Source organism: Phasianus colchicus, chromosome 19, assembly GCF_987193195.1.
Source record: "Phasianus colchicus chromosome 19, bPhaCol1.hap1.1, whole genome shotgun sequence".
In the NCBI taxonomy this organism is placed as follows: domain Eukaryota; kingdom Metazoa; phylum Chordata; class Aves; order Galliformes; family Phasianidae; genus Phasianus; species Phasianus colchicus.
In genome coordinates, this window is record NC_143454.1 from 7,625,781 (window position 1) to 7,638,867 (window position 13,087).

The 13,087-nt window shown below is 44.4% G+C and overlaps 1 protein-coding gene across 3 annotated transcripts in view; it reads left to right on the forward strand.

Moving 5' to 3' along the window:
- NUP188 (nucleoporin 188) overlaps positions 1-12,515 on the forward strand; it is a 27,126-nt gene extending 14,611 nt beyond the window's left edge. Inside the window, exons 26-45 of one of the 3 annotated variants that reach the window (XM_090121389.1) lie at positions 1-207; positions 848-1,017; positions 1,361-1,430; positions 2,062-2,129; positions 2,776-2,971; positions 3,452-3,529; positions 3,870-3,955; positions 4,381-4,526; positions 5,319-5,372; positions 5,685-5,866; positions 6,210-6,410; positions 7,086-7,178; positions 7,385-7,543; positions 8,603-8,740; positions 8,928-9,002; positions 9,652-9,861; positions 10,595-10,726; positions 10,846-10,916; positions 11,234-11,363; positions 11,570-12,515. In XM_090121389.1, coding sequence (XP_089977515.1) covers positions 1-207; positions 848-1,017; positions 1,361-1,430; positions 2,062-2,129; positions 2,776-2,971; positions 3,452-3,529; positions 3,870-3,955; positions 4,381-4,526; positions 5,319-5,372; positions 5,685-5,866; positions 6,210-6,410; positions 7,086-7,178; positions 7,385-7,543; positions 8,603-8,740; positions 8,928-9,002; positions 9,652-9,861; positions 10,595-10,726; positions 10,846-10,916; positions 11,234-11,363; positions 11,570-11,740 — 2,637 coding nt within the window. In that variant the 3' untranslated portion in view covers positions 11,741-12,515. The remainder of the gene's footprint in view (positions 208-847; positions 1,018-1,360; positions 1,431-2,061; positions 2,130-2,775; positions 2,972-3,451; positions 3,530-3,869; positions 3,956-4,380; positions 4,527-5,318; positions 5,373-5,684; positions 5,867-6,209; positions 6,411-7,085; positions 7,179-7,384; positions 7,544-8,602; positions 8,741-8,927; positions 9,003-9,651; positions 9,862-10,594; positions 10,727-10,845; positions 10,917-11,233; positions 11,364-11,569) is intronic. The other 2 variants (XM_090121390.1, XM_031601677.2) reach the window with 2 other exon arrangements.
- The last annotated feature ends 572 nt before the right edge of the window (positions 12,516-13,087 follow it).

The following is a 13,087-nucleotide window of genomic DNA, read 5'->3' on the forward strand; positions in this document are numbered from 1 at the left end:
GTTGCTCCCATGTCTGTTTATGCCTGCCTTGGTAGTGATGCTGCTGCCATCCGTGACGCCTTCCTCACCCGCCTGCAGAGCAAAATTGAGGACATGCGTATTAAGGTCATGATACTGGAATTCCTTACAGTTGCAGTGGAGACACAGCCTGGGCTCATCGAGCTCTTCCTGAACTTGGAAGTGAAGGATGGCAGTGATGGCTCAAAGGTAGAATGGCTGACATTTGCCTGGCGATTCACCACTCGTTTATCATAACATCCCTCTGTCTTATGGCACAGATCTCTAGAGTCTAATAGGTTTTATGTGCAACTCTGTGTGCCTGATGTAAAGTTGAATGCAGAACATGTTTGCATTGAATGTAGTGAATGCTTGTGCTGTGCTCTCAGCTTTTTCTTTTTCTTACAGCTGAAAAGCAGCTGTCCTCAATTTTCATAAGAACATCTCTACTGAGTCAGAGCAATGATAGCAAAGATCCTTGTGACCTTACTCACCTTACTCTCCTGACTCTGACAGTGGCCGTTTAGTGGGAATACACTGCATAACAGTTAAATACCAGTTTTTCACAACACCTGTTCCCTACTGCTTCTCAGTTGGAGGTCTTCATGAGTTGGGACCTTTTTGAAGGCATTTGGTCCTACGAAGTCTTAGCTTAGCTCACTTTTATACCTCTAAAACTCTTTTCCCCTCTTGTGTTACACATTCCGTATAGTAACTTACAAAATACGTATCTGCATCATGTACTCAAGATTTACTTTTCTGTTCAAGAGGAATTGAAGGCATTCTGCTGTAATACATGTCTCTGTAGTGGTTTGGTGGGGGCATAACCTCTCATTTCCTTTTGCTTTAGGAGTTCAGTCTGGGGGAGTGGAGTTGCCTCCAAGTAGTCTTAGAGCTGATAGACTCCAAACAACAGGAGAGGTACTGGTGTCCTCCCCTCCTGCACCGTGCTGCCATCGCCTTCCTGCACGCCCTGTGGCAGGACCGCCGAGACAGTGCCATGCTGGTTCTGAGGACAAAGTGAGTGGTTGTTCTCCTGCAGTGTGTTCTGCTGTCTGTATCCCATAATGCCTTTTTCTTTGTTTCATTGGACTGTTGAGGGACAATTTTATCCTAGATTTTGCCCATCCTGTTAAGGGGTGTGCTGAGTGTGTGTTTTGAACTTGATCTGTACTGTCTCTTGGGAAAGAAGATGAAAAGCCAATGTGTCCATGTTCAGAAGCAAATATACGTTGTTCGCTTTTTGTGCAAGGCTATATAGTCATGTATTTACCAAAGAATAGTTTCTGTGGAATTTGGAATGGACAAAATGCTGCTAGATATGAGGGAGATAACTGATACTACTTCTGTACCCATCTTTTAGGCCGAAGTTTTGGGAAAATTTGACTAATCCACTGTTTGGGACTCTTCCTCCGCCTTCAGAGACGTCAGAGGTGAGTTACATCAGGGCAAAACAGAGGCAGCTTTGTACTTTTCAGATGGGTTTCTAAGTGTGTGTGGCTACTATTTGTGCTTTCGGCTTTCTAAAAAGCAGTATGACTGACTGGTTTCAAGGGAGGCAGGAGCTGAAGCACATACTTGTGCTCTTTGCAGAGAATAGCTATACAGCAGTGGACTGTCTTCAGAAATTCTCTGCCCTTTTTTCACACGTGAAATCAAAATAGATGTTATCTGGCATCTGTGTTTACATTCTCTGGAAGATGTGCTGTATGTAGTGCATCCATACTGTGTATGCTGTCTGACTCCTCATTTTTAGGCACAGCTTGGGCTGCCTAGTATGGATGAACCAGTGAGGTTTTTTGCTTTCTTCCTTTCTGTGGGTGTTTTGCCCTTTGTTATGAAAGTCCTGTGCCCTCGCTCAGTTTGACTGCCACTTTGAATCCGTATTCCTTCCTTATCATCAGCAGTCCTTTGTCAAATGACACATCTATTGCTATCATGGGAGAAACAAGTCTGCCAAACCAGATTATCAGTCACTGTGAGCGGGTGGGTGAGGTTAAATCAGAGTTGTACTCACTCTGCAAAGCAAGCTGCTCAGAGTTTGTTTTCATCTTGTCTTTGTAGCTCAGTGTCTTGGATACCTGTGCCTTAATCATGAAAATCATCTGCTTGGAGATCTACTATGTTGTCAAGTGAGTGTTTGGCAGTCTTTCCTTCATCCCTCTACTAAAGTCTGAACTTTGTGTGTTAGTTCTAATAGACCACGCAGGCTTTCAGGAAATAAATACATGTAATTCTGGGAAAACATGGGGGGAGCATTGAGATGTACAGTCTTTGCAAGATCACTTTATGCAATTGTTTTGCATAGATTGTGATCTTGTGATTGTAGGAAATTCAAATGTATGTTTGTGGTCTGTTTCTGTAGGCTGTAGGTGAGAATGCTGGTATTTCCTTGTATCCTGCAATCAGAATATACCATACTTAATAGAAGAAATTGTGAAATAAACGAAGTGCATAATGATTGCTGAATAACATTTTAATCATTTCCTCACACTTGAGTTTGGTTTTTTGAGCATGATTGCCCTTTAATATAATGTATAGTCAGGATTAACAAAAATTTCCATTAAAAACAAAACAAAACAAATTGTAGATTTTCTTCAGGGATCATCTTTTCTCCTAAAATGTGATGCAAAAAGTGGGATTCCCTGCACAGGTCTAATCTGTGGAATACCCTTCACTTGCAAGCCGTGCCTTTGGCTTTCCTACCTGAGTCTCAGAAGGAGTGTATTCTCTGACCAAAGAATAAATGAAGATATCTTCTCCTCCTTATTTGGTCAGGGGCTCCCTGGATCAGTCCCTGAAAGACACGCTGAAGAATTTCTCCACCAAAAAGCGCTTTGCTTATTGGTCAGAATATGTGAAATCACTGGCCTATTATGTGGCAGAGACAGAGGGCAGTAGCTGTGCCTCCATGACAGAATATCAGATGCTCATCTCAGCCTGGCGGATGCTGCTGATTATATCCACTAGCCATGTAAGAGCTACCCTTGTGGGTTTTTTCTCTTATCTCTCGTGATAATCTGATATTAACACTTTGAATAATGCAGTGTCAACTTCTCAGGGATTAGCTACATCATAGTGAAAATCCCTTGTTTATTTCAGTTATTATATATATGCAGTCAGAACACAAGTTGGCACAAGCATGGTGTAGGCTTAGGATAGTTAATGTTTTGTCTGTCCGAGCATGGGGGAGTGGTATACAATTTTTATAGCAATTCAAAGTAATTCTGTAGTCCTGAAGAGATTTTGCTTAGTGAAGTGAATGGTCCAGCAGGGAAATTAGCCATTGCCAACTTCGGTAACTCATACTTCAGTGATCTCTGCAAAATTGCATCGTTCAGCGGATACAAAATAGGGTGAATTCTTCAAGTAACAGAACAGTAGGCCCATGTTAGAGTGGAAAAATGCTGCATCTTTTGTTGCATTTGATTGAGCTTCGCTTTTGTGGATTTAGGCGGATATAATGCATCTCACTGATCCTGCGGTTCATCAGCAGTTGTTTCTGGATGTGCTAAATGGGACCAAGGCTTTGGTAGGTGCAAGTTCTTCTAAGTTCTTGAATTTCCCAATTGCTCATCTCATGTGTACTGTAAGGAGCTCTATTTCTACAGCTGCTTGCCATCGTAGGTTTTTTTTTTCTTCTAGATCCTGTGAAATTGGTCTGAATCAAAGTTTTTCCTTGAGCTTCTTATACACTTGTGTGTAATGTGTCATTTTTGATGTAACTGGGTGAGCCTGCAGAGGGCCCTGGTTCCCCTGTTGCTGCCAGCTGCTGAAGAACCATTTGGTATTGGTGCTTGTGCTGAGCATTTCTTGCATTGCACCTGTGCATTGACTGTTACACCTGTAACTCTTGTGACGTTTCTTCTTAGCTTCTAGTTCCCACGTCGGTATCTTGTCTGCAGCTGGGCTCTATGCTGTGTACTCTTCTTCTCATCCTGCTGAAGCAGTGGAAGAGGTAGGTCTTTTGCAATGGATATTTACTGATCACTGCTAAATATAAAAACTTAGAGTACGTTTGAATGTTTTGCTCTAGTGATTTTCCCTTAATGATCTGGGGAGGAATCTGATGCATTATAATGAAGTTTTCTTTTGAGATGGCAAATATCTGTAGTTTGTTGCTGAAAGACTTTAGAGCAATACATACATGGTTTGACTTCCTGTTTTCTAGTGAAAAGTGTATGAAAAAAAGCTTTTGTGATAGCAAGCTAGCAAGCTCTGCATTTGCACTGTGCTATGGCACGTCTTTAGAGAGGCTGAAGTAGTGACTTGTCCAGGTTTCATTGGAAGAACCTAAACCAATGATGCACGCAGCTCAGTCGAGCCAGTATATTTACTGGGGGATCTTGTCTAATCTGAAGAGCTCTTCCTTTTTGTTGTCAGCGAGTTGGGTTCTGTGGATAAAATCATAAACTCCTTGACGCAGATTCTGGAGGGAGTACTACAGGCAGATCAGCAGATGATGGAGAAAACCAAAGCCAAAGTGTTCTCAGCTCTTATCACTGTGCTGCAGATGAAGGAGATGAAAGGTGAGGTTCTGTATGTACAAACATCAAGAGCAATGCTGCCATGGCTGAATACACCATTAATGCTACTGAGTTACCAGCATAAAAATGTGTGTGATGTTGGCTGTAGTGCAAGATCTAGAATATAGTTGCTACTTCTGCTACATCTCCACTTTTTAAACTTTGTTTTAACCAGCTTTAGGAGAGCTGAGGTGTATTGTTCATCTCAGGCATATATATTTCACAGTGTGCATATCTTCCCTTTCTTGTCTTTTCCCAGCAAGAACCCCTATGTTTGATCAGTTTGATGGAAATAAAAATAGAGTTTCTGAGTGTTTTTGAAGACAGCTCAGTGGATGTGGGAGGGACACCCCAGTACTGTGTCACCAAGTGACCTTAAGTTGTGACATTACTTCCTGCAGATAACAAGTGACAGAAACCCAAGAATGGTGTGTTTTGTTAAACAAAACAAAAAAACCAACACTGTTACTTTGTTACTTCAGTCCTTTGCAGGACTCTTTACGCTGTTGTAGCACTGAATACAATGGAATCTGGGCAGTATTTCTCTGTGCTGTGCAATTAAGATATAAAGGCATTGTGGTGTTGAGGAATGTCTCAGTTTACCTGATCGAAGTGCAGTCCCTGTCCCACTGTCTGGCCCTGCAGGCCTGTGTCATTCAGAAAATAAACTAAGTGGAGAATTATTGCTGTTTTTTAACATTTGCATTTGGTGATGAATTTGAATTTGCAGTCATGGCAGTAAAAGGTGGTGCAATTTGTTGTGATGGTTTTCATGAGACTGTGGTGTTTATACAGCTCATGGACAGCAGACTGCATCCATGGACTGGTGCCAGCAATCTGGAGAAATGGGTAGGCAGTACTGTTGGGAGCAGCTACAGAATGGTCAGTCCATAGCAGTGCTTGCTTTCTGCTTTGAAATGTAATCAGCTGATAATGACTTCTTGGGAAAACTATGTTTTATATGATTCAGATGGTGATCTTATAACTTATTATATCCTTCTAGCCTTATTCATCTAACTTTGTTACAATTCCTCACATTCTATCTTTGGGTTCTGCAATAAAAACAGTAATATTAACTCCAAAGAATGTATCCCAGTAATATTACCAGTTAAATCTACAGGGTTGGCATGCTAATTGTTGTCTGTTCCATGTGTGTTGTAGTGAATGAGATCCCTCAGTACTCCCAGCTGGTGCTGAGTGTGTGTGAAACACTCCAGGATGAGGTCATTGCACTCTTTGATCACACTCGACACAGCCTGACCTTTGGGGATGCCACAGATGATAAGGACAGCATGGAAACAGATGATGCCTCCCGAGTTAAACATAAGGACCAGCGAGATGGGGTAAAGGACCAAAAAGATCTGTGTGTGTTGGGGACCCCCCTTGCTGCCTGCTGCCTCCAAAGGAAGCTTTGGCAGGTCTTACATGGGAATTGCTCCATGGTATTTTGGCGTATGTCAGCCTGGGGAGTTGGCTGTTGTGCCTCTCTTTCAGATCTGTACTAAGAAATATTATCACAATTTATATGAGAGTCAGAAAGTACATAGAGTATAATGTAAGGGACACCAGCCACCTTAATATGTGATTCTGAGAATGGCTGAACTTCAGACCATCACATGAAATGCTTGCAAGATTTCTTTCTTTCTCGGTGTACGTGTCAAGCGTATCTCCTGTTCTCCCTTCCAGGTTTGTGTTTTGGGTCTGCATCTTGCAAAAGAGCTCTGTGAAGTTGATGATGATGGAGACTACTGGCTGCAGATTACTAGGAAAGTCCCTGTGCTTCCTACCATCTTTACTGCTTTGGAGATCAGCCTGAGAGTTAAACAAAACCTTCACTTCACAGAGGCCTCATTACATCTGCTGCTGACCTTAGCAAGGACACAACAGGTGAGAGATGCAGAGAAAAGAAAGCATATAACTATACATTTTTAATAGGCTCTGTGTATCTCATTATTGTGCCTGCGATGCAGCTGCACAGTGATCTGTAGATAAAGGGGTTGTTAGAAGCTGGCAAGCAGTAGGTCCTGTCTTAACGCCTCCCTGTTTTGCCTGCTTCTTCTTTTTAATGGGATGTCTCAGATGGAAGATCTGAGGCAGCCAGACCATACCTGTAATTTAGAACAGGCATTTTCACTGAATGTATTCTTCTACAGTGCAGATTATCCAGCCTATTTAAAACAGTATTAAGTGTTGGAACCTGGTTTCCCATTACTTGCAGTAAAGCGTTACTTATCTATTACAAATTCAACTTAGTGTAGGGCTTTAAGTGAAATGAAGGCCATTCCAAAGCCAGCTCTTCTCAAAGATTAGGTATTTACCAAACCAGGTGACATGGAAATGGAATTCACAGTACAGCTGTGCAGGCTAGATTTTATTGCAAGAACAGTGTTGCTTTTCTTGTTGCTAATTTTTTAGCAGTACAGAAGAATGTGTGACAAAGGTTCTCTAAAAGGATTGTGGCAGTACAAGGGACAGAAATAGTTAATGCAGAAGGAGCCTCTTCAGTCTTAGAGCAGGGAGAACCCTGCAGATTTTAATGGTAGTTTGTTCTGTGCCTTGCAGGGAGCAGCAGCAGTGGCTGGGGCTGGTGTCACACAGAGTGTCTGCCTGCCCCTTCTGAGTGTGTACCAGCTCAGCAGTAATGGAGCCATTCAGGTGGGTGCTGCTTCTTTTTGGTGGCAGTGTGCCAGGAGAGCTTGCTGTGCCCTGCCTTGCAGGCCGTGGCTGGAGAGGAGCCTTTTGGCTCAGAGGTCAGCAATCTCCTGTAGGACCTGGAGACTTGAAAATGATGTGAATGGTTTGTGGTGTGTGGCATGCTGGGCAGTGGTGTAAAGAAGTCGTTTGTTTTTCTGTCTGTGCAGACATCTGCTTCGTCTCGGAAGTCTCAGGATGCTCCCTCTTGGCCTGGGGTCTATCGCCTCTCCATGTCACTGATGGAGCGTCTCCTCAAGACACTCAGATACAACTTTTTGACAGAAGCATTGGACTTTGTTGGTGTCCATCAAGAAAGGATTCTTCAGGTATGTCACATACCTCCTCTGCGATGGTTTACTTGGCTTCTGTGTTGCAGCAGCAGTGGAAATGTGTCAGTAACTGTAGAAGCATTGAAAAGACACAGCTCCTGTCTCAGAAAGGTTTATAGTAGAAACAGTTCAAAACTGAGAGAAGGCAGAATGTCTGCAGGCCATGAAATCAGGCAGGGATGGTTGTTAGGATAGTTGTTAGAGCTGGGCAGTCACCATCTTTTGTCCCACTCACTCTTGGGGTTATAACATTGCTACAGGTGTGTAATACACTTATTCAACACAGGAGGAGAATCAAGGGTTTGGTGGGATCTTACTTGGTGATTATCTGCTTTGAAAAGAAGAGTCTAAGAGCTGTTCTTAGAGATGACTTCAGCTCTGCCTTGCTCTAGTAATGAAAATGCTGTGGCCAGGGTTCAATCACCATTCAGGCTGGCAAGCTTTCAGGTCATACAATACTGAAATAGCTGCATTGGGCAGTTTGTGTCAGTGTGCTGAAGAGTGCTGTTTGTATGTAGGTGCTGTTCAAAAGCAGGCTCCTTAGACAAGTAGCTGTCTCCTCATACAGCAGCACAGCTTATCACAGAATCACAGAATCACAGAATTGCCAGGGTTGGAAGGGACCTCAAGGATCATGAATCTCCAACCCCCCTGCCACGTGCAGGGCCACCAACCATTCCACCTAATGCTAGACCAGACTGCCCAGGGCCCCATCCAATCTGGCTTTGAACACCTCCAGGGATGGGGCATCCACAACCTCCCTGGGCAGCCTGTTCCAGTACCTCACCACTCTCTCCGTAAAGAATTTCCCCCTGACATCCAACCTAAATCTCCCTTCCCTCAGCTTAAAACCATTTCCCCTTGTCCTGCTGTCAAAATGCATTGACCTCTAAGAATGTAAAGTGCTCTGAGTCTCTGCCCCATGTGCTGTGCAACTACTTTCAGTGAGTGCATTGTTTGCCCATAAGGGCAGATCTCTGCTTTTTTTCTTCAAGAAAAGAGTGGACTTCGTGCTTTAGCCCTCAATGTCCTGATTTACTTCTCTCTGCTTTCCAGTGCCTGAATGCAGTACGGACAGTACAGAGCTTGGCTTGTCTGGAGGAGGCTGATCACACTGTTGGCTTCATTCTCCAGCTCTCAAATTTCACAAAGGAGTGGCATTTCCACCTGCCACAGCTAATGAGGGACATGCAGGTAGGAGTTAGGATACTGTTGTAGATAACACTTTGTGTTGGAATGCAGGAAATTGGATGTAGTAAGAGAAAGTGGCACTACATTTATTTTTATTACTGCTCTTTATGCTCTTTCCTTTATGTCACACTTTCTGCCTGGATGGGCTTTAATCTTTGAAGAGATTTCTCCCTCACCTTCCTTATTTCAGGTGAATCTGTGTTACCTGTGTCAGGCCTGTACCTCCCTCCTGCACAGCCGCAAAATGCTCCAGCACTACCTGCAGGTGAGGATGGGGACCCTAAGGCTGAAAGTGGGGAGCATCGTGTGCTCATGCTCCATGCTGAAAGGCAAATGTTATTCAGTATCCAGTTCCCAGTGGTGATTACCAACAATCATCAATAGCTAGGATTTGCATCTTTCCACAGCAAAAACGTCTTCAGATAGTATTGAGACTGTGAAAGGTCAGACCTTGAGAAACAGCAGCCTGTGCTTCAGTGTGCCACTATCATTTTAGAGCTGCCTGCAAAGCAGGAAGCGGCATTGCTGTAGTGCTCTCTAGGGCCATTAAGACACTACTGACCTGATGTCCTTAATCTGGTTTAATTTGTTTAAGAGATACAGCTCTTGTTCTTGGAGAATCCTTTGTTGAACGTGAGGTAGAGATAATGCATTGCTACTGATGTGCTGTTTCAGCATGGCTGAGGCTTGCTGTGTTGATTTTCTGGAATGTGAAATCCAAGGAGCCTCTGCAGCTGCTTTCTTAGAATGCAGAGCCTCCCCTGCTGTGCACGAAGTGTGAGTTCTCATGCTTCTAGTAGGTGACAGAGTTTGTGTGCCTTATTTCCTCCTTTTTGCTTGTAGCAGTTTTCCTCAAAAGCATCATTCTTAATGCAAAACAGTCATGAATGTATCTAAGACACTTTTCTCTACAGACAAAAAATGGTGACTCCCTTCCATCAAGTGTGACTACACGAGTGCAGCGTAATCCCCAAACCTCCTCCAAACACCCCAGCCCTGAGTCAGAGGCAGCAGAGCAGAAGGCACTGCTTATGGTGCAGTACAGCCTCTTGAAAATCCTCAGCAAATCTCTTGCTGCTCTGCGCCACTTCACCCCCGATGTCTGCCAGATACTTCTTGATCAGGTAAGAGATGTTGCTCCCTGAACAGGGAGGTTTCCATCGTCACAAGTGACATTCTGGGTCTATGAAGAGAAGCACAGCCCATCCTGCTTGAGACAGTAACCCTGCTGTACATGTCTGCTCTTCTGCTGCACAAAGCAGGAATTCCTCTCAGTTCTCAGGCACTGATCTGAGAAGAAAGCTTGGCTGAGCTGTGGTGTGATTGCACAGCACTGTACATGCAGCCTTATTGGAGCAGAGCCAGCTAGGTTTGTGTCCTCAGCGTGTTGGTCTTCAGAAGAAATACTCTCTTGTTCTCCCATAGGTGTGACCTAGTGGCCTGGTCTCCAAGTTAAGCCAAGTAGGGTTTAATCCTTGAGTCTGGTAATGTCCTGCTGCTTTCTTTTGGACAGTTACTTCCTGTAACTGCCCGTAGGTTACCTGTTTTTTTTTTTTTTTTTTTTAAACAATCTGGAAGCAGTCATTGTTTTAGCTTGCCGCTCAGCTTCACGGCCTGAGAGTTGTAAGGCTCTGCTTGCTCATGTGAACAGACTACAGTCTCCGTGTGCAGAACTGTGCAGAGTGCTCTTTGCTGTTCCAGCTGCGTAACAGATTGCAGAAGTGACCTCAGTGCTTTGGGTTTTCTATACAAAAAGTTTTCTTTACTAGTTTTCTATACAGGGACTAGATATTCCTGTTACTATGACAGTAGCATAGTCATGTCCTCAGGGGTCACACAGTCCTCTTTTCTCCACAGTCACTGGACCTTGCTGAGTACAACGTGCTCTTTGTCTTGAGTTTCACCACACCAGCCTTTGATTCGGATGTTGCACCTTCCTTTGGGACCCTCCTTGCCACAGTCAATGTGGCCCTCAACATGCTAGGAGAGGTACTAGCCATCTGTGTTTGGGAAAGCACAGCTCTTGCAGTAATCTCAGACAACTTAATTATAATATTTTGAAAAGTAGCTTCTGTATGTGCTGTGTCCAATAGCTGTCTTTTTTTCAGTTGGATAAGAAGAAGGAACCTTTTCCTCAGGCTGCAGGGCTGAATATGCAAGAGGGAACCAAAACTCTCAAGTAAGTTTCTAGGTCTTTTATTTAGTTGTGGCCAAGAGGCAGAACCCAGTGCTCCTCGGGTCATAACTGGGATTTATAGCATTAGGGTAGCTTCAGAACTTCTCACTCTGAATGATAGGAGTTCAGCTGCCTGTTAGAAGCATGCAGGGCAAGTGGGAATTTCTGCTCTGTAGACCTTAGCTTTTGTTGTCACTGCCTGAGCCCAGTCTGAGCAGCAGCAGTGGTCCCTCCTATGTACTCTAGGTGAAGTCTTTCCCAGGCTGTGTGATCTGAAACTAGGGTATTTGTCTCCTGCTGATCTACATTTCTTTGCACAGGTCTCTGCTCATGTTTACAATGGAGAACTGTTTCTACCTGCTCATCTCCCAGGCTGTTCGGTACTTGAGAGACCCAGCTGTGCATCCCCGCGATAAGCAGCGGATGAAACAGGAGCTGAGCTCTGAGCTGGTAAGCAGCTTGTACCATTCTTTCTCACTGTTCATTCCAAGTGTGTTTTGTGGGAAAAAGTCCTACGTCTGCCTGGTACAGCCCATTCATTCCCCTGCATGAGGGGGCCCTGGGTATCTGTTCCTGTGCCACCAGCACCTCGCTTTGGGAGGGAGAGGAATATATATGCTTGGAAGAAACTAACTCATCATATCTTCTAATTTCAGAGTACACTGCTTTCCAGCTTGTCTCGTTATTTCCGCCGTGGTGGTCCCTCCTCACCTGCCAGTGGGGTTCTTCCCTCTCCCCAGGGGAAGTCTGCCTCCAAGCTGGGGCCTGAGGGGCAGGAGCCTTTGTTTCAGCTCGTGCAGGCCTTTGTCCGGCACGTGCAGAGATAGATGCTGTTCTGCCACAGCCTCCCTTTCCAGGACTTGCACCAGAACGATTCATATCCACCACAGAAAGCATCACCCTTGGCAGAGCTTGTAACAAGGACTGGGGCAGGGAGGGAGGCCTGATCTGGGCAGCGTTGGATACCAAGCTGTAACATCAGCAACATGATCCTGTTGAACTCCTGCAGAGCAGTGAATGTAAGGAGAACTGCGAGGGGCTCCTCAGATTGACCAGTGCACAGCCTGCCTGCTCCATCTGCAAGAGCATCCTGGCCAGGTACAAGTGCTGAACAGTCAAAACCTTTATTTTTATAGCTTGTACCTCAGCTGGGGAAGCTCTGGCTGATGGAATGAGAGGACAGACCCTCCTCTGGGCATTAACTCTGCTATTAACACAAGGTGCAGTCGGCCCCTCCCTCCCAGTCAGAGTCCAGTTAAGGCACAACCTAGGGATCAGCCAGCAATTCAGAGACCATCTTTCTACTATTTTTGTACTGAGTGGTTCAAGGCAAGATGGTGTATGTGTGCTCACGCCTCCCCTTCACCCTTCAGTCTGTGTGTTGTGTGTTTCTGAAGAGCAAGGCCTCACTCAAAGTTTTTAAGTCAAAATTCCATTGCTCTAGTCTTGCAATTTTTTTGTAACTGTGGCCTATTTATACTGATATTAAAACCTTTATAGACAGCAGCTGGGTTTGTGGTCTTGTATCCTGCAACACCAGGCTCTGCATCTTCTGTGAAGTTCTGTGTCAGTTGAGCTGAAGTACTGTGATTCTGTGATTCTGTCTAACAGCAAGGTGAGTTGTGGCTTGCGAGTGACAGTGCAGGTCGAAGAGATTATATCAAAGGTTGATTCCTTTGGCTTTCCCACACCACCTCTTTCTCTGGCACACTGGGGAGCTTGTTGGTTTTAAACGAGCATTGCTATGCCCTACTCTTTAAGAATGATTCTTCTGCCAGGTTGCTCTGTGCACAGGTCCACACTGCTGCTGGAGCAGGAGTTCCAGCTAGGACTTGGAGTTGGTTGCAGTGACATTCTATCACACTGTTGTCTCTCTCAAGCTGATCAACAAACTCTTTCAGGTTCCGAAGCTCAACATTTGATGGAGACAGGAAGAGAAGGTGAGTGCTTATTGCATAAAATAATCTCTGAAACTTAGACTTCTTTAAGGCAAGAAATCAAATGGAAATGTAATTTGTGAACCACCCACCTAAAGCTCTATCCTAAAGAAATCCTTGGTTGCTTTACCAGTCAGAACCTTTTTAATTTTTACGTTTTTAAGAGAGACCAGTGATAGTACTGGATGGTGTTGCTTTAAGGGTTATTTTCCTGGTAAGCTGAAGGGATGGTGATAT